Source organism: Coniophora puteana (assembly GCF_000271625.1).
Source record: "Coniophora puteana RWD-64-598 SS2 unplaced genomic scaffold CONPUscaffold_2, whole genome shotgun sequence".
NCBI classification, from domain to species: domain Eukaryota; kingdom Fungi; phylum Basidiomycota; class Agaricomycetes; order Boletales; family Coniophoraceae; genus Coniophora; species Coniophora puteana.
The window spans coordinates 1806504-1830962 of record NW_006913054.1 but is presented as its reverse complement, the minus strand read 5'-3'; the positions used below and the strand labels follow the sequence as shown (position 1 = coordinate 1830962).

General features: G+C 50.8%; 9 protein-coding genes across 9 annotated transcripts; 5 read left to right on the top strand and 4 right to left on the bottom strand.

Moving 5' to 3' along the window:
- The first annotated feature begins 32 nt into the window (after positions 1-32).
- Positions 33-7571, top strand: CONPUDRAFT_135028 (microtubule associated protein). Its single transcript, XM_007766582.1, has 15 exons — positions 33-543; positions 606-685; positions 746-1074; positions 1127-1527; positions 1581-2099; positions 2150-2524; positions 2575-2764; positions 2820-3029; positions 3084-3419; positions 3474-4837; positions 4887-5167; positions 5217-6239; positions 6287-6582; positions 6636-7172; positions 7233-7571. Exons 1-15 carry the CDS (start codon positions 139-141, stop codon positions 7424-7426), a joined length of 6540 nt encoding a protein of 2179 aa, XP_007764772.1. The 5' UTR covers positions 33-138; the 3' UTR covers positions 7427-7571.
- A 277-nt stretch (positions 7572-7848) lies between these two features.
- Positions 7849-10570, top strand: CONPUDRAFT_48057 (glycerol-3-phosphate O-acyltransferase; the record flags this gene model as incomplete). The annotated part of the gene is made up of 10 exons (XM_007765867.1): positions 7849-8001; positions 8056-8182; positions 8238-8627; positions 8675-8988; positions 9040-9231; positions 9281-9437; positions 9485-9731; positions 9777-9933; positions 9978-10094; positions 10148-10570. The coding sequence occupies 10 exons, from the start codon at positions 7849-7851 to the stop codon at positions 10568-10570; spliced, it is 2277 nt and encodes a 758-aa protein (XP_007764057.1).
- A 903-nt stretch (positions 10571-11473) lies between these two features.
- Positions 11474-13614, bottom strand: CONPUDRAFT_162462 (methionine aminopeptidase). Its single transcript, XM_007766581.1, has 13 exons — positions 13457-13614; positions 13344-13397; positions 13190-13236; positions 13023-13142; positions 12845-12939; positions 12579-12730; positions 12439-12512; positions 12367-12387; positions 12169-12316; positions 11978-12116; positions 11903-11920; positions 11746-11849; positions 11474-11696 (listed from the first exon to the last, which is right to left on the bottom strand). Exons 1-13 carry the CDS (start codon positions 13543-13545, stop codon positions 11660-11662), a joined length of 1098 nt encoding a protein of 365 aa, XP_007764771.1. The 5' UTR covers positions 13546-13614; the 3' UTR covers positions 11474-11659.
- A 378-nt stretch (positions 13615-13992) lies between these two features.
- CONPUDRAFT_117861 (uncharacterized protein) lies at positions 13993-15187 on the bottom strand. Its single transcript, XM_007766580.1, has 2 exons — positions 15055-15187; positions 13993-14986 (listed from the first exon to the last, which is right to left on the bottom strand). Exon 2 carries the CDS (start codon positions 14969-14971, stop codon positions 14336-14338), a length of 636 nt encoding a protein of 211 aa, XP_007764770.1. The 5' UTR covers positions 14972-14986; positions 15055-15187; the 3' UTR covers positions 13993-14335.
- Positions 15188-16270: 1083 nt separating this feature from the next.
- On the top strand, positions 16271-17862 carry CONPUDRAFT_117858 (nagb/rpia/CoA transferase-like protein). Its single transcript, XM_007766579.1, has 8 exons — positions 16271-16412; positions 16474-16531; positions 16584-16723; positions 16785-16904; positions 16954-17060; positions 17129-17341; positions 17406-17618; positions 17685-17862. The coding sequence occupies exons 1-8, from the start codon at positions 16317-16319 to the stop codon at positions 17773-17775; spliced, it is 1038 nt and encodes a 345-aa protein (XP_007764769.1). The 5' UTR covers positions 16271-16316; the 3' UTR covers positions 17776-17862.
- A 1143-nt stretch (positions 17863-19005) lies between these two features.
- Positions 19006-19294, top strand: CONPUDRAFT_47810 (uncharacterized protein; the record flags this gene model as incomplete). The annotated part of the gene is made up of 3 exons (XM_007765847.1): positions 19006-19094; positions 19159-19181; positions 19239-19294. Coding segments are annotated over 3 exons (168 nt in total), but the record flags the coding sequence as incomplete, so codon positions are not given.
- A 1209-nt stretch (positions 19295-20503) lies between these two features.
- CONPUDRAFT_49239 (cyclin-like protein) lies at positions 20504-21858 on the top strand (the record flags this gene model as incomplete). The annotated part of the gene is made up of 7 exons (XM_007765951.1): positions 20504-20652; positions 20719-20800; positions 20854-20985; positions 21040-21209; positions 21268-21489; positions 21534-21639; positions 21688-21858. 7 exons carry the CDS (start codon positions 20504-20506, stop codon positions 21856-21858), a joined length of 1032 nt encoding a protein of 343 aa, XP_007764141.1.
- A 1198-nt stretch (positions 21859-23056) lies between these two features.
- CONPUDRAFT_98043 (uncharacterized protein) lies at positions 23057-23926 on the bottom strand. The gene is made up of 3 exons (XM_007766578.1): positions 23525-23926; positions 23365-23473; positions 23057-23313 (listed from the first exon to the last, which is right to left on the bottom strand). The coding sequence occupies exons 1-3, from the start codon at positions 23534-23536 to the stop codon at positions 23192-23194; spliced, it is 243 nt and encodes an 80-aa protein (XP_007764768.1). The 5' UTR covers positions 23537-23926; the 3' UTR covers positions 23057-23191.
- A 197-nt stretch (positions 23927-24123) lies between these two features.
- CONPUDRAFT_49419 (uncharacterized protein) lies at positions 24124-24402 on the bottom strand (the record flags this gene model as incomplete). Its single annotated transcript, XM_007765956.1, has 2 exons — positions 24124-24174; positions 24226-24402. Coding segments are annotated over 2 exons (228 nt in total), but the record flags the coding sequence as incomplete, so codon positions are not given.
- Positions 24403-24459: the final 57 nt, after the last annotated feature.

Here is a 24459-nt window from a genome sequence, read left to right as displayed (position 1 = left end):
AAGTCACGGCGTGGTGTGATCGGGTCAGGGTTGTTCGACTAGACTAAGCTCGAGTGACGGAGGTGAGGAATCAACGGTGCGGTCACTCACTTTTTTCTCGCCTTCAAAGCCCATATCCTCGCGATCGAGTGTCCGACCATGGACGGTCCTCCTCCTCCAGAAGAGGACTTCTCTTCTCTCCCCATATCCGACAGACTCGCACACAAGAACTGGAAGGCTCGCGTCAGTGCATACGACTCTCTCATCAAGACCTTCCAAACAACCGCTTCCGACTCGGACCCAGCTTTTAAGCCCTACATCAACAACTCAGATCTGCTCAAGAAGCTCGCCACAGACTCAAACGCTGTCGCGCAGGAACGAGCGGTCGAATGCCTCGTGGCACTAGTCAAGTACGCCGGCGAGACAGCCGCTAAGACCAGGGAGGCAGTCGTTCCAGCTCTCGTAGACAAATGCTTTGGCTCATCGAGAGCGGGTACGAAGAACCATGCTCTTGAGTTGGCCCTGCAGTATGTCGAGGTAGAAAACACGGGAACCGGCGTTGTCGTGAGTCTTGAAATCTTTATCCTCATCACCGGTCCACCCACTATCCGACTTCTCACATGCAGACCGATGTACTGCCAGGCCTCTCTGCGAAACAACCAAAAGCGGTGGCGTCGACTGTTTCAGTCCTTAAGGAGATCATCAGGTTAGTCGGCGATTGTAGCATACTGCGCGTCGTGTCTTCAACCACTCTCGCCTTCCACAGATCATTCGGGCCACAGGTTACTCCCCCAGCCCCGGTCCTTAAGGCACTTCCAAAGATGTTCTCTCATGCCGACAAGAATGTACGTGCTGAGGGCACTCTGCTTGCGCACACCCTTTACCAGTACATTGGCCCCGCGATAGAACCATGGCTAGCGGATCTTAAGCCCGTGCAGGTGAAGGAGTTGCAAGAAGCTTTTCAGACCATGGATGCAGAAGGGAAAGGAAAGGGTTCACTTAGGCCGGAGCGTCTAACCAGACAGCAAGCGCGAGAGGCAGAAACAGCTGAAGTGAATGGAGATGGCGACGATGCACCTAGCGCAGGGAATGAAGGTATGTGACCTGCGGTTTCTTCTCCTCCTTATTGTTGATAAGAGGGTGTTAGAGGAACTAGCTCTTCCAGATCCTCGGACGATGGCAGAGCCTGCCGATATTGTTCCCAAGATCCCTTCTAACTTCCAAACGAACCTAACCTCTTCCAAGTGGAAAGAGCGTAAAGAGGCATTGGACGACCTGTTCACCGTTATCAATGCTGCCCCTCGTATCAAGGAAGCAGGCGAGCTCAATGACATTGCCAAACAGCTGGCGACTTGCATTCATAAGGACGCCAACGTCAATTGTGTCATCACAGCTGCTAGCTGTATGGAAGGCCTTGCCAAAGGAATCATGGCGCCATTCTCCAAGGTAAAGGAAACGGTAGTTCCGCTCATGCTTGAACGGCTTAAAGAGCGGAAAGCTAACGTCACCGATGCCATCGGAGCAGCCTTAGACGCTGTTTTCTCCACAGTGAGCATCATGTTAATGATATGGTCAATGAGAAGTCGTTGAATGTGGTTTAGACTACGCTCCCAGATATCATTCCCGATATACTCCCCGCATTAGGCAACAAGAATCCCCAGGTCAAAGAAGGAACACTCAAGTTCTTAGGTCGATCTCTGTCCACAGCCACTACTCCCGTGCCGCCGGCACAGATCAAGACTTTGACCGACCCTTTGGCCGTTCTCCTAGAGGACGGCTTTGAAGGTGCCAGAAATGAAGCAGCTAATTGCTTGGGCACGCTCATGAAGATGATTGGTGAACGCCCCTTGAATGCCTTGATGGATGGGCTGGCGGATGTCCGGAAAGCAAAAATCAAGGAGGCTTACGAGAAGGCTACCGTGAAGTGCAAGGCTGGTGGTCCACCCAAGGCTCCAGCCGCTAAGCCTCCAGCTGCCACTGCAAAGAAAGCGCCACCGGCAAAAGGGGCAGCCTCTGGCAAGGGGGAAGCATCTATGAAAGCTAGCAGCATGGCCGATGAATTGAACACGGAGCCAGAACCACTCAAGAAACCTATAGCGAAGCCTCCTGCAAGATTGATGGTAGGTCACTTGTAAATCACCGTCATGAGCGCTTACTCAGGGGGTTATAGACTAAGAAGTCAGCAGCCGGCGACACTGATGCTGGGCCCTCCTCAGCTGGCGGCAGCAAACCTTCTGCATCTGCTGCTCCCGTAAAGAAGCCTGCAGCAGCGGCCGCTGCCAAACCCGCAAAAGTAGCAGCACCACCCCCACCAGGCACTTTGGACACTTTCAAATACAAGCACACGCCCGAAGATGCAGAGGCCATGGCGGCGGAATTGATACCGGGCAGCATCATGGCTGGGCTCGGAGATGGGAACTGGAAGACTAGATTAGTTGCTTGTGATGAGCTAACAACATGGATTGAGGATGTCGTTGAAACAGTTGACGCCGAAGTCGTCATTCGTGCAATTGCCAAGAAAGGATGGTCAGAGAAGAACTTCCAGGTGAGTTGCGAGCCGATCAAAAGAACACAGATCGCTTATCATCTCTTTAGGTCTCTGCAAAGATCTACAATGTCCTTACGATTCTAGCGGAACAGTGTCCCTCTTTTGGCCGGTCCTGCGTTGCGTTATCTACTGGTCACTTGAGCGAGAAGTTGGGTGATGCCAAGCTCAAGAAACCAGCGGGCGATACTCTCATCGTATTCGCCGAGAAGACTTCCCTGCAGTTTGTACTCAATCAAGGTCAGCTTATCATCGGTTATGCGATTCATAATGATTCTTGACCCGTTTCACTTAGCGTATGAGCCATTGGGGAAACAGAAAGCGCCTAAAGTGCTAGCTGACTCTCTGGTTTGGGTGGACAATGCTGTTGTCGAGTTTGGTGTTGCTGGCGTTTCTTTACGTGGTCTTATTGAATTTCTAAAGAACGCACTCAAGAACGCCAACGCAGCGGTACGTACCAATGCAACGAAGACCTTAGTGACCGTCAAGCTATATGCTGGAGCTGGTCAGTAAATCTGCCATGTACTGGATTATCTGACTTCTGACATATCCTTGACAGGTATCAAAGATCTTCTTGAAGACCTCAATCCTCAGTTGCTTGCAACAATTCAAAGCGAGTTTGACAAGGTCGAAGGCACGCCAGCGCCGGAGCCCACTCGAACCTCAGCCGACGTTGCAAGCACGGCTGTTGTTTCATCAGCACCAGGCAAAGGTAGTGCCGTAGCTGACCCATTGGATGACCTTTACCCAAGAGTGGAGCTTGATGGACTACTGAAGGGTACGACAATACTTGGAGATGCGAAGAGCGATGCATGGAAGACGAAGAAAGAGGCATTGGAGACTCTTCAAGCAACCCTCGACCAGGGAGCTAACAAGCGGCTGAAGCCTAACATGGGTAAGTAATGTTTGATTCTGAAGCAATCTAAACCTTGACACGCATGGCTTCTAGGTGAAATTGGACAAGTGCTTAAGGCGCGGGTCATTGACACCAACAAGGCCGTCCAAAGTCTTGCTCTCGATATTGTGGCCCGCATCGCGACGGGCATGGGGAGACCGTTCGACAAACACACACGTCTTTTCGTTGTCCCTGTGGCTACCGTCTTGTCTGACCAAAAGGCTCCTATACGAGCAGCTGCGATAACAACATTGAGCGCGATGGCGACAGCATGCGAAGGGTTGGAATCGATGGTTCACGGTTTGGGCGGCGCTTTAGAGACCACCAATCCCACGCAAAAGGGCTCTTTGCTGAACTGGGTCGCAGATTATCTGAAGGATCACCCTCCCGCCTCGCCGTTGGATCTTGGGGACTGGGTATCCCCGGTGGTTAATTGCCTGGATGATCGAAATGCTGATGTCCGCAAAGGCGCTCAGGCTGCCTTGCCCTTACTTATCACTTCGGTTGGGTTCGACCGCGTCATGCACGCCACTAACAACCTCAAGCCCGCTTCAAGGAAGTCAGCCATGCCCGCGATACAGGCTGCTCGAGATGCTGCTGGCCCGCAACCGATAGCGGAAGCGCCGCCGCCTCCCAAGCCTGCACCAGTGGGGCCAAAGTCCGCGATTGTCAAGCCATCCGCAGCTTCACTTCGAGAGGACCCTCCTGCTCCGCCTGTGCAAGCCTCCACATCTTCCGGAGTATCTGCCGGGCCATCGTCAAAACTCAATACTGTCCGTCGCAAACTGCCCCAAGGCACGTCCTCAAGACCAGATTCCCGGGCAGAGTCCGCTACTGAGGATGCGCATGTTCCTCTTCCCCGGCCAAACGTCAAGAAGCTTGGCGTACCAGCATCGATGAGCATGAAAACCCCCACGGCTTCCTCCGCACCGTCTCCAATCGTTGCTGCGCTCCCATTGACAAGCATGAATATGGAGTCAAAACGAGCGCGTCTATCTAAGGATGGTCAGAAATGGGTGAACGAGTCGGGCGGTGCTCGAAAGGATCTCGCGGAGCTTTTACAGCACCAAATGGACCACTTCGCCGCCTCCAAAGACCTCTCAGCCCAACTGTTCAGCCACGATCACAATGCGGTCAATGATCACATCGCGGGATTGTCGACGCTTTACGAGTTTTACACTTGCGCGGAATCGGGTGACGAACGGTTCGGTGTGCCGGCTGATGACCTTCACGCCGTTGGACTAGCAAATTCCGATTTTGCCTTCAAATATGTTTCACTGCGGGTTCATGAGCCACAATCGAACCTTGTAACACGATGCTTAGATGTTGCTGATGCGGTGCTGGCGTTCTATAGAGCAATTGATGCTCAACTTGAAGACGCAGAAGCTCTCTGCTTCGTACCTACAATTGTGTACAAGGTCAGCTTCTTGCAAGTTTTAACTAATACGAAGCTAACACACCACTTAGCTCGGTGATGCCCGGGAACCTGTGCGACAACGAGTCCAGGCCATTGTTCAGACGCTTCCCAAAGTGTTCGCTTACAGCAGAGTCTTTGACATGTTGCTCGAACACGGCCTTAAATCTAAAGTGGCCAAGACCCGACAAGGTACGTTGGATGAACTCGGTCTCCTCTTGAAGCGCAATGGTATGGCGGCATGCAATCAACCAAGCAAGGCCTTCCCTCAGATTGCGGCGGCAATCGCGGACAAAGACTCGGCTGTCAGAAAGTCTGCACTTACGACAATTAGGTGAGCCTTCTGGAGTACCGTGAGTTATCAGGTCTGATAAAGATCTTAGTGAGGCGTACACATTGGTCGGAGAGAAAGTATGGTCTCTTGTCGGGCGCTTGTCACCTAAGGACAAAACCCAACTAGAAGAACGCCTGCGACGCGTGGCGGGCCCCAGCACCGCTGGGAAGGTTGAGGTACCCTCAGTCTCATCTCAGCCAAGCAAGGTTGGTAGAGGGGTCCCGCGACCATCCTCCCCTGCCTCCTTCGCCCGCCAAGGTGGTCAAGATCGGTCGGCATCACCTTCAAGAGCGGTTTCCCCCATCAACAGTGCCCCTGCTCGGCCAGGATCCCCTGCACGTGGCTTAAAATTGCAAGGTCCAAGCAGCGCCGCCAGCGGTTTGCATCCTCCTTCTTCTCCTTCAGGCATAGCGCGTCCAAAGACTTTGCTTCCTTCTCGACTTGGGCCTCCACGATCACGACCTCATATTGTTACGCAAGAGATTCGGAGTCATCCTGAAGCGCAAGCAGAAGAGCCTCCACTTCGTGCCAATGGACATCACCCACCTCCTCACTCTTCATTCGACACCCATGATGATGTCGACACCCTTGTGGACGCACCGCCGCCCGCTGATGCCACAGACGACATCACCATCACGATATCCTCCATCCTCAGTAGTGACCCTCATCGGAGCGTTGATGCACTCAAGAAAGTTCAGAAGATTCTTGTGACCAAGACTGAAAATGGCAACCACTCTGCAGAGTACCAGGACCTCGCAGAACATACAGAAGGTCTAATAGAGACGATTACTCTCCAGATGACGCACGTATTCGAACGTCCGGACGACCTTGTTTTCGACGACAATTTCAGGCTCGCGAAACATCTGATCCAGACGCTCAATACGTTTTGTGATCACGCTGTCCTTGCAGAGTCGTTGACTGTTGAAATTGTTACCTCGTTGCTCGATGAACTCACGATGCGGTTGCTTGAGACGGACGATAGTCGGGTTAGCAAGGTCAAGGATTTGTCGCGCTTCATCAATATGATTGTTCTCCGCCTCTTTGCTACTGGACGAAGGATGTCAATATTCCGGCAAGTTCCACCAATTTTGTGTCAAACAGATTCTCAACGATTTACAGAGCCTTGTTTGCATTGCTACTTCAAATTGTGAAGCCGTTCCCGGCCAACGGTACTCCACCCGACTCTAAGGAGGCGAGAGTAGCCGAGCTAGTGCTCAAGTGCGTGTGGAAGTTGGCTAGGAATATTCCGCAAGATTTGAAAGACGGCAAGCTGGATCCTGCAGAGCTTCTCCCCTCCATCGAACACTTCTTGCAATCCATACCTCCTAATGAATGGCGTGCTCGTGCGACGAACCATGTTCCATGCGGAGACATGCCGCTGCGAACCATCAAAGTCATCATTCAGCATGTAGTAGGTATGTGACAGCGATGTTTGAAACCGTGGTCATGCGCTAAGGTAGCCCAACAGCCCATTACGGTGACGAGGTGTACGATAGCTTGTCCGCTTCTTTCGATGATCCCTCGGCTACCATTGTTTATCCCTACGTTTACCGTATCCTCAACTCATCTCATCGGGCTGCAGAGGCTCAACAACATCAACAAGACACGGAAGCTCTCAGCAGGCCATATTCGGCTGCATCCAGTCGGCCTATCTCGCCCCAACAAACTACATCTTCGGCGACCTCAGGCACTCATCAACGCTCATCTCCGAGTGTCTCTTCTCAGAACGGTGGCGGTTTCTCTCCTCCCGTTGAAGAGCCCGATCCAGATGCCCAGCTGCTAACTATCATTAACCACATCTCCAGCGAGACTACGGGTGCCATGCACAAAGAGGGCATCACTGAGTTGCATCAGTTCCTGAAGAACTATCCCCAGAAGCGGCCACGTGTAGAAAAGCTGTTAGAGTCCACTGGTCCAGCATTCCGCAAGTACATCAACCGTGCTTTGGCGAGTAGGGCTGCCGAGGATATGGAACGAACTGCTGCCGTTGCGAGCACATTGTCTAGTGAGCCAGCCTCAAAGCATGGGTTCTCTATTTCCGATACTAATGCACGCATTTTCGCAGAGCTGGAGGCCAACGGTTCGAACACCGTACCGAGTTCACCTGTGAAAACAGAGGCGACTCTTCGATCACCGACGCAAGGTGGGCCAAGCGACAGTGCAAGGCTGCACGAGCTACATGATCTATTTCACTACAAGCGAACGAGCGTGACAAGCAATGGTTCGTCATCTCAAGGACGGCGAATGTCCGAGGTGTGAAGTTGAGGTGTATCTGGCGGCTAGTATCATTTTGCATTAATGTGTATACTCGGCACAGTCTCCTTGCACTGTATATGTAATCTAAGTAACTGTGGAAAACTGTAAACTACTTATGCACTAGCTAATGGCACTAATGGCGCATGCATTGATTGTGAGCTGCAGCGACCCGGCTAAGTCGGAGATAAGTACAGACGCGGTTTAATGCTGTTTGTGCCTATGACCGCGTGTCACCGAGCGCAAGAAGGACATCGCCTACGTTGTGCCGTCATCCGTGCGTGCACCGCCCTGCCCTTCATACATAGGTCTACCCGAGCAGCCTTCAAGCTTCAGCTTCAGCCTGGTCGACTTCCTTTATCTCGGCCTCAAGAGCTTACCCTCCGCTTTGTCGTTTTCGTGCAACTACGGACATGTCTCAATCGAGCATGCCCATCACCACGGCATTGGGGTATGACGCCAACCTCATGTTCTGGCGGACAATCATCCAAGTTTTCTTTCGGGAGGTCCGTCCTCGTGGGGCCTTCAACATTCCGAAGGAAGGCCCCGTCATTTTTGTTGGCGCTCCGCATCACAACCAGGTATGCTACACTGGGCCTTTGAAAGCAAGAACACTATGCTCACTCTGCGCCTAGTTCCTTGACCCTTTGCTCTTAAGCTCGGAAGTGTTTCGTGAAACAGGTCGTCGCGTTTCCTTCCTCACTGCAGCAAAAAGCATGAAAAGGAGAACCGTCGGCTTCTTTGCTAGACTCATGGACAGTAGTGAGTAGTGGTAGTCTCCTTCATTCGAGAGCCACCTTCTAAGCAGTGTATCTAGTTCCGGTTGCCCGTGCAGCAGACGATGTTAAACCAGCCACGGGGCTCATCCGCTTGTCTGAGGACGACCCATGCCTTGTATTAGGACAAGGGACAAAGTTCACTTCAGAATTTGAGCCCAGAATGCAGGTATTGCTACCCAAAGCCATCAACTCTGCTGTCGCCGAAGTCCTCGAAGTGATCTCTGATACCGAGTTACGCATTAAGCGCGAATTTGGAGGAGAGACGGGCAAAGGGACTTCTCGTTTCCGTGAACGAGTAGCTGAATGTCAAGCAGAGGGCAAGAATGGGCTCGAGTTTAAGAGGCTTCCTTATGTTGACCAACAGAAAATGTATGGCCATGTCTATACTCGTTTGAAAGAAGGCGGCTGCATAGGCATCTTTCCTGAAGGTGTGCATGATAGTTCGGAGTCCATTCGGGAACTCACTCTGTCGTAGGTGGCAGTCACGACCGTACTGACCTCCTTCCACTGAAGGCCGGCGTGTCCATCATGGCTCTGGGAGCTATGGCCAATAATCCTAATGTCCAAGTCAAGATAGTACCGGTTGGACTGTACTATTTCCATGCTCACCGGTTCCGATCGAGGGCGGTGGTAGAGTTCGGCTCCGCATTGGATGTTCCCGCTGAGCTCGTAGAGATGTTCAAGCAAGGAGGTGCAAAGAAGCGAGAAGCTGTTGCTAAATTCCTTGATCTAATCTATGACGGTTTGAAGACGGTCACAGTTCGAGCACCCGATTATGATACATTGATGGTAACGGTTTCTCCCTGCCCTTCGAGTCAATAACTGATCCATCAAGCACAGCTTGTTCAAGCAGTCCGCAGGCTCTACAAAACGCCTGGACAGCACCTCACTCTCGGCCAAGTGGTCGAACTGAATAGACGCTTTTTGGAAGGATACAATCACTTCAAAGATGAGCCACGGGTTCAAAGGCTTCGGGAGGACGTGATCAAATATAACAGACTTTTGCGAGACCTTGGGCTCCGTGATCATCAAGTATGATTGAATATATCACTCAAACATTCGAAGCTTACTCCGTCCTCAGGTACCAGTAGCCAAGAAAGCAAGTTACAAGACCTTAGGCCTTTTGCTTTACCGTGTTGGTCTCCTTTTGGCTTGGAGCTTGCTCGCTCTGCCTGGGACCATTTTGAACAGCCCCATGTTCATATTAGCTTCCATTCTCTCCAAGAAGAAAGCAAAAGGTATGAACACTCCACCTTGCAGTTGACCTATTCTGAACCCCTCTCAGAGGCTCTTGCCGCATCGACAGTCAAGATTGCAGGCAGGGATGTGCTCGCCACATGGAAAATTCTAATATCGCTTGGAGTTGCACCCGTCCTCTACTTCACATATGCTATCCTTGCAACCATTATTGCCACCAAAGCTGGCGCATCAACTCGTGTAAAGATATTGACACCTTTCTTGGTGATCTTCGCGCTGCCCTTCATGAATTACGCCGCCTTGAAGTTTGGTGAAGCTGGGATGGATGTTCTTAAGTGCGTAATACCTCGTGGTTGAAGTCCAACTCTGACACCGCATAGATCCCTACGACCTCTCGTCGTTGCAGTGGTCCCAGGACAACAGCGCTTATTCGACAACCTCAGAGCTATGCGATTGAAACTCTCGAATGAAGTCGCCGATGTCATTAACGAATTTGGACCAAAACTTTATGATGATTTTGACCAAGCAAGTCCTTATGTTCCAAGGCATCTACACCATGCTTACCCCTATCCTCTTGATAGTTCCGGATTTTGGTGCCCGCCAGTGCTCCACCTTCCACCGGCGAGCAAGGCGTATGGCGCCGGAAGAGTAGTGTGGGAGGTGTCGATGCTCAAGGGAATTTGCTTATTCACCCTATGGTGCGGCTTCTCCGAACCCCACTTTCGGACTTATTTATTAACATTCAACCTAGACTTGGTTAGACGAACGTCTGTTTGGTTGGAGTCACAGCTCGAAACGCGGAACCAGCGCCTGGGGCGGAGCCACGCCTAGTCAAATGAGTAGCAGACCGGAGACACCAGATATATCTGACGACGAGGACCACGGAGACTATGATCACGTCGTGAATTTGCTACATGCATATGAAGCTCCTCCACGGCACAGGATTCGTAGTCGCCCAGGCTCGTATGCCGATTTGCAAAAGTTGCGAATGTCCGCCTCAGCTTCTACGGGTGTTGAATCACGATCTTCGGCGGTAGCTCGCCAATCACCACGGCAGCGCAAGAAGAGTCTTTCCGACCTGATCCCCGTTGAGCGGATTGGAGATGCTGACAAGAAGGAGCCCTTTGGAGAGGTTACTATGGATCTTAACAAGGACGCCAACAGTAGTTCATAGCGAGATTTTGTGTATCAGAGGACCAGGGACTGTCATTTTTTGTAAGTTATGGTATACATCACGACATTTATCATACTCTGTAGTAGTGTAATACCTCGTGTGTCATGCTGGCAAGCCCCTGACATCGATGTAAGCACTTTGTTTTAGCAGATTCTTGGGGAACTCGAGAGCACAATTTGTACACCTGTGACAGCTTCATGAGCGGGCAAGCTTCAGTTGAGTAACTAAACCACGGTTGGACCTTAGATTTTCTCTTTCATTGAAGAACTGACAACAGGCATCACTTCAGCAAACTTTACAGGATTTGAGCATTGAACTCACCTGGATTTGAGTACAGCCTGCTTGTTGGCGTTGTCTGTAACTTCCAAGAGCTTCTTCTCCAAGGTCCATGCATCGGATTTCACGCTGGAGAAGGGGTTGGTCACATGTGTTCAAGTGATACTCAAGATGCTTTGATGAAGACGCCATTAGAAAAGAAAGCACGTACACTTCTCGATTCGGCGCTGCGAAGAGCATAAGCTCAATTATACCAGTCAGCCTAAAGGAGATTTATGACTGACGGGATAAACTTGGTAATAATATAGATGGGGTTGCCCCGGTTGGAACCACATTTCTCGACTAACAGATATGGCTCTGGGGCGTCGGAAGACATCAGGATACCTCTGAAGGTTAAGGGGGGAACAAGATGAGAGGTGCCAAGCGGGCAAGGACTAGCGTGCAGAGTGGACTACAATGGACTCTAAATACCGGCTTCATGGTCAACAACAAGGAGCCTGATGGTGTGTATAGGGGGCGTGGAACTAGGGCTGATAAGCCAGCCACGTGATGAAGACACCATGCTTTGCTCTTACGTCGCCGAGTTCCTAAGGTTCCAAGATAAAGACATGACAGGATGAAGTCGATCACCGTTCAAGGAAGCAATACGTATTTCGGGCCAGCTAATATATCATGCTATAGATATGCCGTTCCGTAATCGCTGGCAGTCGATCCTCTTCGCCACATCGATCTCCGCCCACATGAGTAGTTGGACGCCTATCAACTTATCCCACGGTATCGTACCTTCCCAAGTGCTTGCTACGCTCACGGGAATCACTGCGTCAGGATTTCAACGCCCGTCTCAGTAATACTGTAGAACACCCGTAAGTATCATCCCTGATATCACATAGCACACTTACAGGAGGGTTTCCTCGAACTGAGCGCTTCGTTTGCCATCAACAGTCGTGGCTGTCCAGTTGTCATTCCAGTGGACAGGCTCCCCATTCGAGCCAAGGTTGATCATCTGAGAACACGTATTCAGTGGCCCTTCACTTGTGATAGAAACTAGTCCCATACAGGCTCGATGGTAAACGTCTAAGGTTGTTATTCGTCAGCCCATGTGTTGTGTTGAAGAGCCAATCCAAGGCTTACCATTCCTGGCTTCATTGTCCCAACTGCTTTATTCTTTGAGTAATGTGGTATATTAGGCGCGGTGTGGAACAAGTCGTTTGTGCCATGACCGGTGTATTGGCGAACAACAGAGCATCCATTAGCTCGTGCTATCGGTTCGCTGAAAAATGTCGTTAAGGTGAAATATGATACCGCACCGCGAAATCACCCACATCACTTTACCTAGGTCACGGAACAATGCGCCAGGTTTGCACATTTTGATCGCCTCGTCCAGACATTCACGCGTAGTACGAATAAGCTTTTTCGAAGCCTCGTCAATTTCTCCAACCGGATAGGTTGCATTCAGGTCGCTGTGGAACCCTATCACAAGTTTTCAGCCTTACACTTGGGTTGACCAGTGTAAAACCCACCATCGTAGTATACAGAGATATCTGAGAAGAAGCATCAACGACATCAATAGCTTTCTAGTCCAACACACATACCAAGGTTGACGATGTCTCCCTCGCGCAGCTTTCGCTGATCCGGGATACCATGACAGATGACCTCGTTAATAGACCTATTTTGACGTCACCGTTCAGTGCCTTTAGTGCTATCCCTCTCGGTCTGACAAAATGTGGCTCACGTGCAAACGGATTTTGGGAAGTTACGATAATTGAGTGGAGAGGGATAGGCGTTTCTCTCGATGATTGCTTTGTGGACAATCTCGTCAATTGCATCAGTAGTAATGCCTGGTCGGATAGCTGCGGCTGCAAGATCCAAAACTTCTCGACCATACTATTGGACAGCATCAGCACAGAAGTTCGATAGACTGCTATAACATGAGCAACGATAAACGTTAAGAAGCATAGCTCCTCCTGACATTTGATTGCGGGATGAAAAGCAACGTACCCGACAGACCGTCCGCATCTTCGTTATCTCCTCCGGGCTTAGTATCCTCGGCGGTTGACCAGCCCGTCTGAGTTCGCCATGAGGTATTCCCGAGGCTGAGAGTGAGAGGAAGAAAAGAATGTTAACATGTGCTTCCACGGAAGTGCCATTTGCTGGTGGCGGAGTCCCAAGCTCGTACCATCGTTGGCATAATCTGGTCGGTTAATATGTGAAGGGATTTCCCGCTTGGGCGAAAGTGGGTATACCGGACGCATAGAACCAGTGTAACGGAAGTTAGCCCACGGGTTGAAGGTTCCATCTAGAAGTCTCGTGAGTGAGTAGAGAGCAAACAAACATTATCCCCACCTCCAGCAGTCCCGCGAGCCAGATCATGAATGATTTTGTGACTTTTCTAACCCAGAGTCGTGAGCTCAATGAAGTACTATGGTCTGTCATCTGGACAGCTCACCCCTGTTGCTCCTATTAACAAATGTCAAACATATTACCAGTGGCAGACTCACAGTCTGCCTTGAAGCACTCTTGGCCACAGAAAAAAGAGCCTCGGATGCCTAATCTGCGATTACAGAAAATTATCTGAGCGGTGGTAGGGGAGCATCATAGATGTTGGCATACTTCTTGCAAGTAGGACATTCCAGTTGCGATGGTGGTCGGTCGTTGACGCAGATCTTGCTTTGACAATGGACGGTCGTCGTTGAGTTCATGTCAGCAGATTGATTTTGAACTAGCAGACGCGTATGGGCAAAACTTGGGCAAAACGCCAGGTATCTTTGGCTCGTATGAAGTGCTGTGCTCCAGTACAGCCACCGGGCATTGGTCACGGTCTAGTTTCCCACATGCGACGCGCCCCCAACGACTGTTAAGACTTCCCGTCAGAAAAATACTCCGCTTCCCGCGATAAAGTCCCGCGAGCTGCAAAAGTTAATTATTGTCAAGGCTTATCTAGTCTTTTCACAGTGCAAAAAATGTGCTCGCCGCGATGCTTGACTTATCCTCTGGCATGCCAAGGTATTGATCAAACTCACGCTGGGGCAGGCATGCTGCACAAGCAAGGATGTAATTTCGTCTAGCGATCACGAAGATCGTACAATTGTAAGACCTATAGGGCACGCAGCTGCGCAACTTATTGCGTTTGTCCCCAAACGTGACCTGAAACTAAGTCGAGCATAGGAAAAACCCTCAAAGAAATGTGATGTAACTAAAGAGCAGAAATAGGTGATTTAAAGGAGTATGCGTAGGATAGCGGAATTAACGTGCATGATGTCGGGTATGAGATGGGGTAATGCAGGTATTAGTGGCGTCTAGTATTAACCAAATCATTAAGTGAGCAATGCGTAAAACAGCAGTATATCACAACAATGCGAAACGATCACGATACAGTTCTTGCAGAAGGCCTTGCCAATCGATGGCAAGGGTTTAGGGCATGCGAGCCCTTGATGCGAAGGTGATGCCAGGGATTGGCTGAGAGGAATTGCTAGAGGGAAGAGAGGATGATCATGACCGACGAGGTTCAACGTCGACTTTGAACGACGTAGCGCGATCATTGCATGCCTTCCACAATTGCTTGAAGTGACTGCGACCAAAGATTTCGACGAGGGCGGCTTGGTTTGCATTGATCCATTGGACGGAAGGGAGACCCCTTGTGGTTTTGTATACGCCGTCTGGTAAAGACTCTTCGTGGACGAGCGTTAGGACACCTGTCAGGAGGCACTGAAGCAGATTGAGGATGTCGGCAATTTGGGGGATGATGACTCTTTGCGTAGCAAAGACGTCGCTGTGAAAAACCATCTGCCATTGCACCCTCCTCTCCGGCGAGAAGAAAGAGGACGCATTCGAAGGAAGCTCAAGCTTGAGCTTAGGACTGAGTGGGACCCCGCTAGACGAGCGCCACGGAGAGGGTGCTTCAATAGTAAAAAGCATCCTGGAAATTGACGAGGAAACGTCCGTCCAACCATGTTGTTGGACAAGCTGCATCTTCAACGAGAGCAGCATTTTGTGGGCACGCGCATATGTCGTGCCCAACGCATCCGCTGTCGTGAGCGGGATCCCTGTGCGTTTAGCCCAGCTGTCCATATTCTGGACGTCGCTAGAAAAATGGACTTGAGGGGAGGACGAAGTAGGGCTCTGCATGTTGAGAGCAGTGGCCTGGGCGAGGGAGTGCTGTTGGTTAGAGCGTGTTCGCGTTATATCGCGGAGTAGAAAAGAGCACGGACCGACTAAACGTGCGTTGAACCGGCAGAAATTAGGGTGGCAGACGTAAACGAGTAAACGAGGCACGCCAGGCCACAGGCCGCGCTGCGTAGGCTAGAGGGGATGATAAGAGCCGGGGATGTCGATGAGGTTGGCTGGGAGGGGAGACGACAGACAGCAGGCTAGCACATGGGCTACAGCGGGCCTTTTGAGGGACGGGCGTCGGCGGGCGTGGGTCCCGCCACTATAATTGGCCCTAGCGATCGCGACCAATTGGAAGACATAAAAGGAGTTTTCAAGCCCGCCAGACGTGGAACGTGTTTCGACGACAAAGCGACCCTTCAATTCATCCAAATTCTCCTGGGAAAACGATCGATTTTGGTCTCTTTGTGTCGTAATTCATCCGTATGCGGTAAGATCTTGCTCAATCTCAAAGCAAGATCTCCCTGAAAAGTCGACTTAGAATTAGCCCTTGTAAAGCCAAACCGATCATAGACTAAGGTTCTTCTAGCTTTGAATCGATGTCCTGCCCCCATATGCATATAAAGTATTCCTTGTATCTTCCAGTTGGGTCCGGGCCCGTCGAAACATCAGTCTATTTCAAGTACAGGGAACCGACCGTATCATTGCAAGCGCCTTGTTCGGCTCTCATATATCTCATTGGCAACCGCTCGCGACCGCGAACCTTTGGATTCTGAGCTCGGCGCTGGCGACATGAAGGCGATTGTGTCGGCATTGCGATCGGTGCGCTAGCTATGTTTGTTCTGGCTAATCTTTGTTGGCGACAGAGTACGTACAGATGTACCAATGTAGGCCAATCTAGCCGCCATGCAATATCAGTCGTGGGCCGTGAGTGGGGTCCTGTAGGGTCCTGTAGTAGCCTGTAGCTCTTTAGGGTCGACCATGCACGGTGATATATGATGTCAGTTGGACCCCGCCAGTGACGCCAAAGGGCCGGAGAGCAGGAGGCATCAAGTCAGAGGTGCGAACATTAAACAAATGTATATGAATGCATGTACTCTACGGCGCTGTTCATGTAACTCTCGGAACAGAAACCGCTCAAGTTCTCGGCAGAGTTTACACGGCCGGTATACCACCCAAGTTGTCCCAGTCTGTCCATAGGGAGCCGAAGGAACAGATGCAAAGCCACGTGGGTACTATATGGTCATTCCGGCTATTGAGTCCGATGGATCGGACCCCACGCTTAGGCGCACCGACAAGCTTGCAGTCGACGTCGACACTCGCTAACTTGACAGGCCATCTTCAATCTGAGTCGGTGTAGACGATGTCAAATCATCAAAGCGTACCAGAAACAAGTGCATCCAATGATTCTTCTTTTGACATAGATGCCACATATCAGGCTATCCTCGCTAACGAAGACGTGCGTCAGTCCTCATGTCTTCCGCCCTCTCAGCAGGCGACTAAACGCTAGCCGCCACAAGATCTCGACACCCCTAGCCGCCATCCTTGCTCTAACGGAGCTCATACAGCAGTCTAGCGGTATGAAGTCAACATTCAATACGACGCCGATCTATGTTTACCCCTCGATCAGCGGGCACGATGTTTGAGCTTGTCAAGGCACTGAACGACGGCGCCAAAGTTCTCCGTGAACGCACTCCCAACCCCATTGGCCTTAATGCTGGTTGTGAACTTTTCATTGCATTTGTCACGCTTTTCCCTCATGATTCCGATGTGCGTGTAGATCAACGTTCACTCTTCTCAACGCTGATTGCTATCGCACTCGATTTCGTAGAGTTTCTCCAATTTGAAGACAGAGTTGGTTAAGCAAGGCCGGGCTTATGCTCGTGAAGCTCAAGAATATCGCGAAAAAATAGCAAACCTCGCTTTAGGGTTCATCAAAGATGGTTCAGTAGTAAGTAAAGCTTAGCCTTTCGTCGCCTCGGAATAACATTTTGCCATAGATATTGACCCACTCATATTCTCGAGTGGTAATGAGAGCATTGCTACGCGCTCATGAGAGGAAGAGAATATCGGTGTATGTTACAGAAGCCAGGCCGCGTGGACTGGGGTAGGTCTCTATTAAATATCATTAAAATCGCGAGATCCTATAACCGCTCGACTAAATTTCTGGGCTAGACTACGAACATACGAGGAGTTGACCAAAGCTGGAATACCATGCACTGTCGTTCTCGACTCAGCTGTTTCCTACGTCATGGACCAGGTGGACTTCGTCCTAGTGGGCTCCGAAGCAGTGGTTGAAAGTGGTGGCCTCATCAATGCAGTCGGCAGCAACCAAATAGCAATCATAGCGAAGGCCGCAAATATACCGTTCTATGCCCTGGCCGAAAGGTGGGTCCCGCAGCGTCTTTGCGGGAGTACTCATGGAAAAACGGCGTGCCGTCATCACGTACAGTTACAAATTCCATCGCTTATTTCCGCTATCGCAATACGATCTTCCGACGCACACCCCGAAAATCCTATCTTTCCCGTCCGCTGTCACACCTGACGCGAAAGGACCCGGGCAAAACTCAGCTGATCAAGACGCTGAAAAGATTACGATCCCAAAACATACACGAACTATGACAACTGAACAGATTGCCTGCAATCCCAACGTAGACTACACTAGGTACGTTCAAGAGTCCAACTCTACGAATTCCCATACAAATTCCCGGCTCATATATTTAATATCCAGGCCCGATCTCATTTCGCTAGTATTTTCCGACGTTGGTAGCTTAACACCCGACGGAGTGAGTCAGTACCTCGTTGGCATGTTCGCGGGATAAGCGAGCGCCCGACAACGAGCTGGGCTTGAGTCCGAAGGTCTTATTCTACACGATAGAGTTACGATAACTTGTGCAATAGGAGATCCGTTACAATTTTTGCGCGTTGCGCGGATCTTTTCATCTTCCGTCTCTCGACTTGTCGGACCAAACGTTACTTTATCTCGACCTTTCGTCATGCTGTCAAAATATGCAAAACACGCGTCTTCTTGTGGAGAGACCCATGCTTCGATGCGACGCTCATCTGCCAGCGAAATGATGTTCGGAAGCATGCCCGGTTTCCTTTCAAATGCAAGGCGCTTACAGCAGTAACCTGAACCTTCGCGAAGAGCACGGATATGAACACTAATTTGTTTGCGACTATGATGGTTGGACCTTATTGCATCACTCGTCCCTCCTCACAAGCTGTACTAGGTTGTGCTAGACCCTGCTGGCCAACCACACTCGGAGTTATGTGGCATCCGGCACCATCATGTTACCTGATATTGGACCAAGCGCGATAGCCATCAAGCTGATTTTCGGGATCACGTTCCGGAGTTTGTGTTGACGGAGACGGAAATCAGTCGCTTGCTGGCCGTAACTGAATCTCTCGGACTATGCTGTCAGACATTCGTCATCGTTCCGAGGTTCGGGACGATGGCCACATAGAGTTCGGCCACCGCGTGTGTGCAGTCACTTTGGCTTTTTAACGTTTTGGCTGCTCGCTTAGAGAGAAGGACTTCCTCATGGTGACGTGTGGCCGACATGCCCAGGGCGACGGAACACGGCTGCAGCTAGCGGTGCCAAATACAGTGGCCCGAGGAGCAGCGATTGGTCCTCGCGAAGTGGTCCACCGTATGCACAACATCTGCATCCTCCGAACGGACCGATATCTGATCGCTGGTTAGCCCAACGCATGGGTGACCCGGTAAATTTACTTATAGGCCTGCGCCGCTGCATATAAAGCCCAGCGTTCGTCTCAAAGCCCTCCACCCCTCCTCGATAACTACCCAAGATGTGTCACTGGCGAAGGTCTGTCGCTTGACGACTAGTGTTGCTCTACCTGTCTAAATGCAGTACCCTCCACAGAGTCCGCAACACTTACAGACGCTGTGGTCATGCCTATGATGTGGTACGTGGTGCCTGCTTGGCTTGCTTTCTGTAATTTATTGACAGTTTACTTCGTTAGCCCGACGCGATGGTGAGCACAGCTAGGAGCACGATTCTCGGAACGAAGGTGCTTACTGGAAATAGATACAATGCGATGATCGCTTCTGCAAGTTTAGCACCACGCATCCATCGGATTGTGTGCCTCCGACGTGCACTCAAACCTGCTGGCAATAGTGAGGATCCCACACATCTAGTCATGATCTGCGAAGCTAACACCGTTACGCACGGGGGAATCAGTCGTCAGTTTCCTGAGCAGTATAGTAAGTTTGGCAGGTAGCTCTGAGAGACGAACGTTGATCATCCGAGACGGCTGCCAGATCCTCAAATCGATTCCGTTTGCCCAACGTGTGCTGCGCAGGGCAGGGGTGCGTAGACGATGGGGAAGATGCGTCATACTATCCAATACAAGAATAGTGATATGCGATGACGTGGATGGTTTGTAGGATAGTTAACACAGAAATTAATCGATACGCGAACGTAACGTCGCCGCTTACCATGCTTACCATTATTCCACTTACGGCTGGTTCAGAGGAACCAACAGATATCAGCCACTCCGTAAGCATGATGGCCGAGGTACGAGCCTACGGCAGAAGGAAGCTATGTATCGCCCACCCAGAATATTGCAAGGGATCCTTGATTGTAGAAGTCGGTGACACTCCGGACAGATAGCGAGATGGGAGAGGCCGCTGCTGAGCGAGTAATAAACGCATGCCGAAATAGGCATACGTACATGAGGTCGCCTGCCAAACCTCTTGCAGCCTCCTGCGCCGGAAAGAAGGGGGTCAACACCGCCGCGAGAAATGCATCTCATCGAATTTGCTCCAACGTCAACATTTGCGCAAGCGAGAATTTTAAAAATCAGACCAAGCTGAGAGTCAGGGGGAACGAATGTATAAATATGAGAACATTGACCGCTGACGCAGAGTCTGGCCATGGTTTGGAGCTCTAAAAAAATCTGCACGGCGCGGACAACGTGAAAGCACGAGGCAAGACAAGGGCCTGAAATCTGGTATTGAGGCAAGAACGGATATGTCCGCGGGTCTGGTACCAGATGCTCATTTATCTGTTGTTAAAGATTCCCACAGCCAGAAGGTAACCAAGGCCCAAGGAGATGGAATGGTTGCAGTGTGTGGCGCGAAGTGACAGAGCGGCTAGTGGATAAGAGGGCCGGCCCCTGGGACCGCTCCGAGTAGACTAGCTTGTCTCTAAAAAACGCGGAGCTCCGAGGAAAAGCGGGTAAGTCTGAGAGACAGCAATACGTCGAGAAGAGCAGGAGCCGAATTTCAGTTCGAGAATGGGCGAGATGAGCATCGATGAGCGATGGCCCGTTCAGGGCGTCAAGGAACGAAGTACTGTAGTTCCTAGCGGAAGTGGAAGTGACGCGCGGATGTTACCATTTACAGCCACTTACATACGGGTTACGTTAAGTGATGTGGCTCCGAAGAACCACGCGACCGGTCTTCTTCACCAAACTCAAGTTTGATCAAATCCACGCGATCTCCCTTCTTTCGGAACTCCCTGCCTTCGGAGCAAGCTTGACACTGCTTGACACTGTTGACGGCACACTAAGCAGCCATTACCTATGGAAAATGACTCACAATGGCTCTTTCCCCTCGACGCTCTTCGCAGCACGCCCAGCGTCTCCACCTCCAACATACCCTTGGCCAAAGAGCTTTATGACCGAGCGAGAGGTGTAGAGTTCCTCTTTCGCCTGGGTACTTCTCTTGGATTGTCAGACTAGTCGCTTTTTTCTACCTCACACATCAGGCTCATGTCTTCGTGCGCATAAATATTCAGACCATCCTCAGCCAACTTCACTGCGGCGACATGGTTCCACCGTTTCTACATGCGTTACTCCCTGGAGGACTACCATCGCCAGGTAAGCCAGATCCTCGTTGACCGACGCGTAACCCACAGGCCGGTCTGAACTAGGACGTTGCCGCATCCTGCATTTTCCTCGCTACCAAAACAGAAGAATGTGGAAGAAAGCTGCGTGATGTTGCTAGAGTGTGCCAGTCGAAGATCAAGAACATTGAAGTTTCGCATATAGCCAGCGACAGCCCAGTGCGCAACAGAATTGTAGTTGTCATATTCCACAGCTCACCATCTTTTTTACAGGAGGTAGAACAACAGCAGACCGCTATCCTTCTTACAGAGGAAGTACTGCTGGAGGCACTCTGTTTTGATTTTGTTACATCCAGCCCCCATGCAGAACTTGTCGATCTTTTCAGTGCTCATCAAGCGGACACTACTGTTCAAGACTATGCTTGGAGTATAGCTCACGACTCGTCAGTTGTCTCCCTGTCTGCAAGCTTCCTTCCACGGAGAGCTGAGTCTCTTCCTCAGGTACCGAACGCCACTCTGTGTTCTATTTCCCACTCGCATCATCGCAGGTGCCTGTTATGTCTTAGCACAACGAATGTCTGATGGGCCACATTCGGCATCGCTGGACGCTCGCATATCAGTTTCTTCACCATCCGACTCCCTTCCTACCCCTCCATCGCACAAACCTGCTTCTCCAGATGCTACACGCTTTGTCATCGAGTATTTCAGCTTCTCAGAAAGCGAGTTATATCACCTAGCACGCAAGTACCCCTTAGCATCCGAGATAGCATTGGGCTCTCTAACCCGTCATCAGATGCCCTCCAGATCCTGCTAGATTTCTATTCTGCACAAGATTTAGAGAGTAGCTCGGGTCACGTTGGCCCATTAGCGGCTGTAAGTTTTGTGTAGTCCACTGTCCGCCTTCTTATCAATTTCCCCCAGATACCTCCGCCTTCTAGACCGCATTATACTACGCTGTACCAACCCTGGCCTGAAGTTGGACGATCCGCTCTTGCGCCTCAGTCGAACGGTGAAGGTGAGCGCGCCTGTTGTTCCAGAACGAGCTCAGCCCAAGTGGAACCAAGATGGCCTGCCCGGATCTTAGCTCCATGAACACCAGGTAAACCCTGAATCCATGGCAGATGCTGGTTTTGTTCCACTATACTTCTTGAACGAGTTCCCGAGGCCAACATAAACTACTTCATACGATCCACTCCATAGCTATGCTACAGACCGGACCAGATGTACATGTTTTGAAGTCACGAGCCTACGTAGGAGATCAGAACGAAGGATTGACCACACTATGTAGGTTAGATCGTGGGAGGGAGTCAGCTATGCTTGCGAGGAAATTCTATGTACGACACATGAGTGTGTGCAGACCTGCACCCACAACTTTGACTACGGAAGCTATCGTTGGATACCTAGCTGATTCTAGCAGCCCAGGTCTGTCGAGATAATCGGGATGTGGACGCCGAACAACTTGTACCGGGGCATCTCCGTAACTTGAATATGACCTATCTGCCCGACATCTGTTGGCATATGGGCCCTTTTGGTGCCGCATCGGATCTGTCCCGAGGCAGGTCGAGACCGACCGGAATGACAAGATGTCCACAGACAAGATGTCCGATTGGAAACTACTTTGGTATTACGGGCCGAAGTTTGTCTCCGTATCCGTGTGTCTCGGGCACTTTGCGAAGTTCTTCACCGGGTGCCACAAAGGAGGAGGTCCGAGTGACTCACTCCGTAGTCCTTCCGCTTCGAAGCTGTGTCATAGATCGGACTCGGAGCTTGAGCTTGAACGGGGTGATCCGCTGCAAAACAACGTTCAGTCATAGCGATAACCACTTTTCAACGAGGCCCCGTGCTTTTAATCCAAGACCGGGTAGCAAATGAAGCATGGGATTTGTACCAAGGATCAGCTGCATCATGGACATGTGGGTCGCTACTCCTTGCCGCTAAGCATTCCGCTCTATACACGGTACCACATTCGCGGGTTCAAGACGTCCAAAAGTATGGGTGGATGACTCGGACCAAGAATCATGATGTACCTCCGAACTTTGACTCAAGATCATACGTATTAGTGATCAGCAAACGTTATCATTAAGCTTTCCGGGTGGGTCCAACTAGGTCCAACTCTTTTCCTGAGGCGTGCGAATTCTTGGACCTCTGGTACTAATACTTACTTTGAATGAAACATGTACACGCGTCCCTCTTGAGGCTGGTGTCCAGTTCGTATTCGCTCGAAAACAGGCTAAAAACCTAGGATCATTCGAGAACATCTTCCGGTGGTCCTTGGGGGGCAACTGCAGTGGATATCATGTATACAAAAGTACCCGTCGTATCGGGATTACAATTTACAAAAATGGTTTCTACAGTCCGAGTCTATAACTTAGTGCAAGATGTTTCTGGTGATTTGAATGACGGCTCATAATTGGGTGGAAGAACTTCAAATTTTCTGCATGCCAAATATTGGCGTCTCCAAACAAGCGGCGCACTTCCCTGGGCTGATACGGATGGGGTTTTGGGCTGGAGGGGTCATCATGTTACAACATCGGCGGTCCTTGCAACCTGATAGTGGAGATTATAATAACTTCACGTCGCAACATTTACAAAACAAACCTAATGGGTGTCTCCCACTAAAGACGCACGTGGGTGAGAAGCAGTCTTGAAGCCTTGTTGCCATCGACGTGAAGTGCCCGCATGTTGAAAAGTATCTGCCATCCATGATCTACCAACGGTGAGCATCGAGACCGCGTCGATCAGAGAAACTCGGACGTACATTTCGGCACATGTTCTCGTCTCTGGGATTGGCAAAGAAGAAAGAGCTGGAAGGAGGCTTCGTTCCATGGTACGGGTGCAAGTAGCTTTTAAAACGGACGGGGACGTTGCGTCACATCTCCGCATGTCAGCCGCGTTTCGGGCTCGCCCTAAACAACGAGGTCTCCTCCGAAGGTGATACGCTTTCAATAATAGTTCTGGTCCCTGAGGACCCTCCAAAGGGCAGCGTCGTGTTTGCCAAGAGTACTCAGATCAGTCAAAGTGACCTAGGAAGAGGAAAGCGGGGAAAAGAACGCCACTAGCCGGGGTATGATGACCTTCCAGAATTCCTCCAATGTGTCGAGAAGTTGCAAGCGAGGTTTGAATTGGACTTTGATTTACCAAGCACGGTCGATGGTGGATTCGGGGAAGGGGGAGAGAAGCACATTTAGAACTCCGTACCAACTCAAGGGCGTGGGGCACCAGCCGTGTATTACGCCTTGTTAATGATGGACAGACCGCATGATAGATTAATAGGCACTCTCAATTACGGCCGGCAAGTACAAGGTTCTTGCTACCTGGGTTCTAAGATCGTGGCAACTAAAAGCGGAGCATGGTATGTCATGCTCCTCGCCTCCGGATCGTGTCCACAAGCTTGACTTTCTTTCGGACCTGTGTATTCGAGTAAGGCTGGGCTCTTGCTCGCGTCATGAGACCACTCACCTCGTGAGCGAACTGCTTCCTCCATCGCTCACTTTCCAACCGTCTTCTCTTATACCCTTTCTTCTCGTGGCGAGCAGTCCGTCGGAGTTCATACCAGACTCTGTTCCGACGAAGCCGCTGGTTGAGCCTGTTGAAAGCGAGGCCAAGGTCACCGCGCGGGACAGTAACCCGACGACCTAGGCGTTTTCTGTTAGTGAACTAAACTCGGATATTAATGCCCCCACTTGTCTGTAC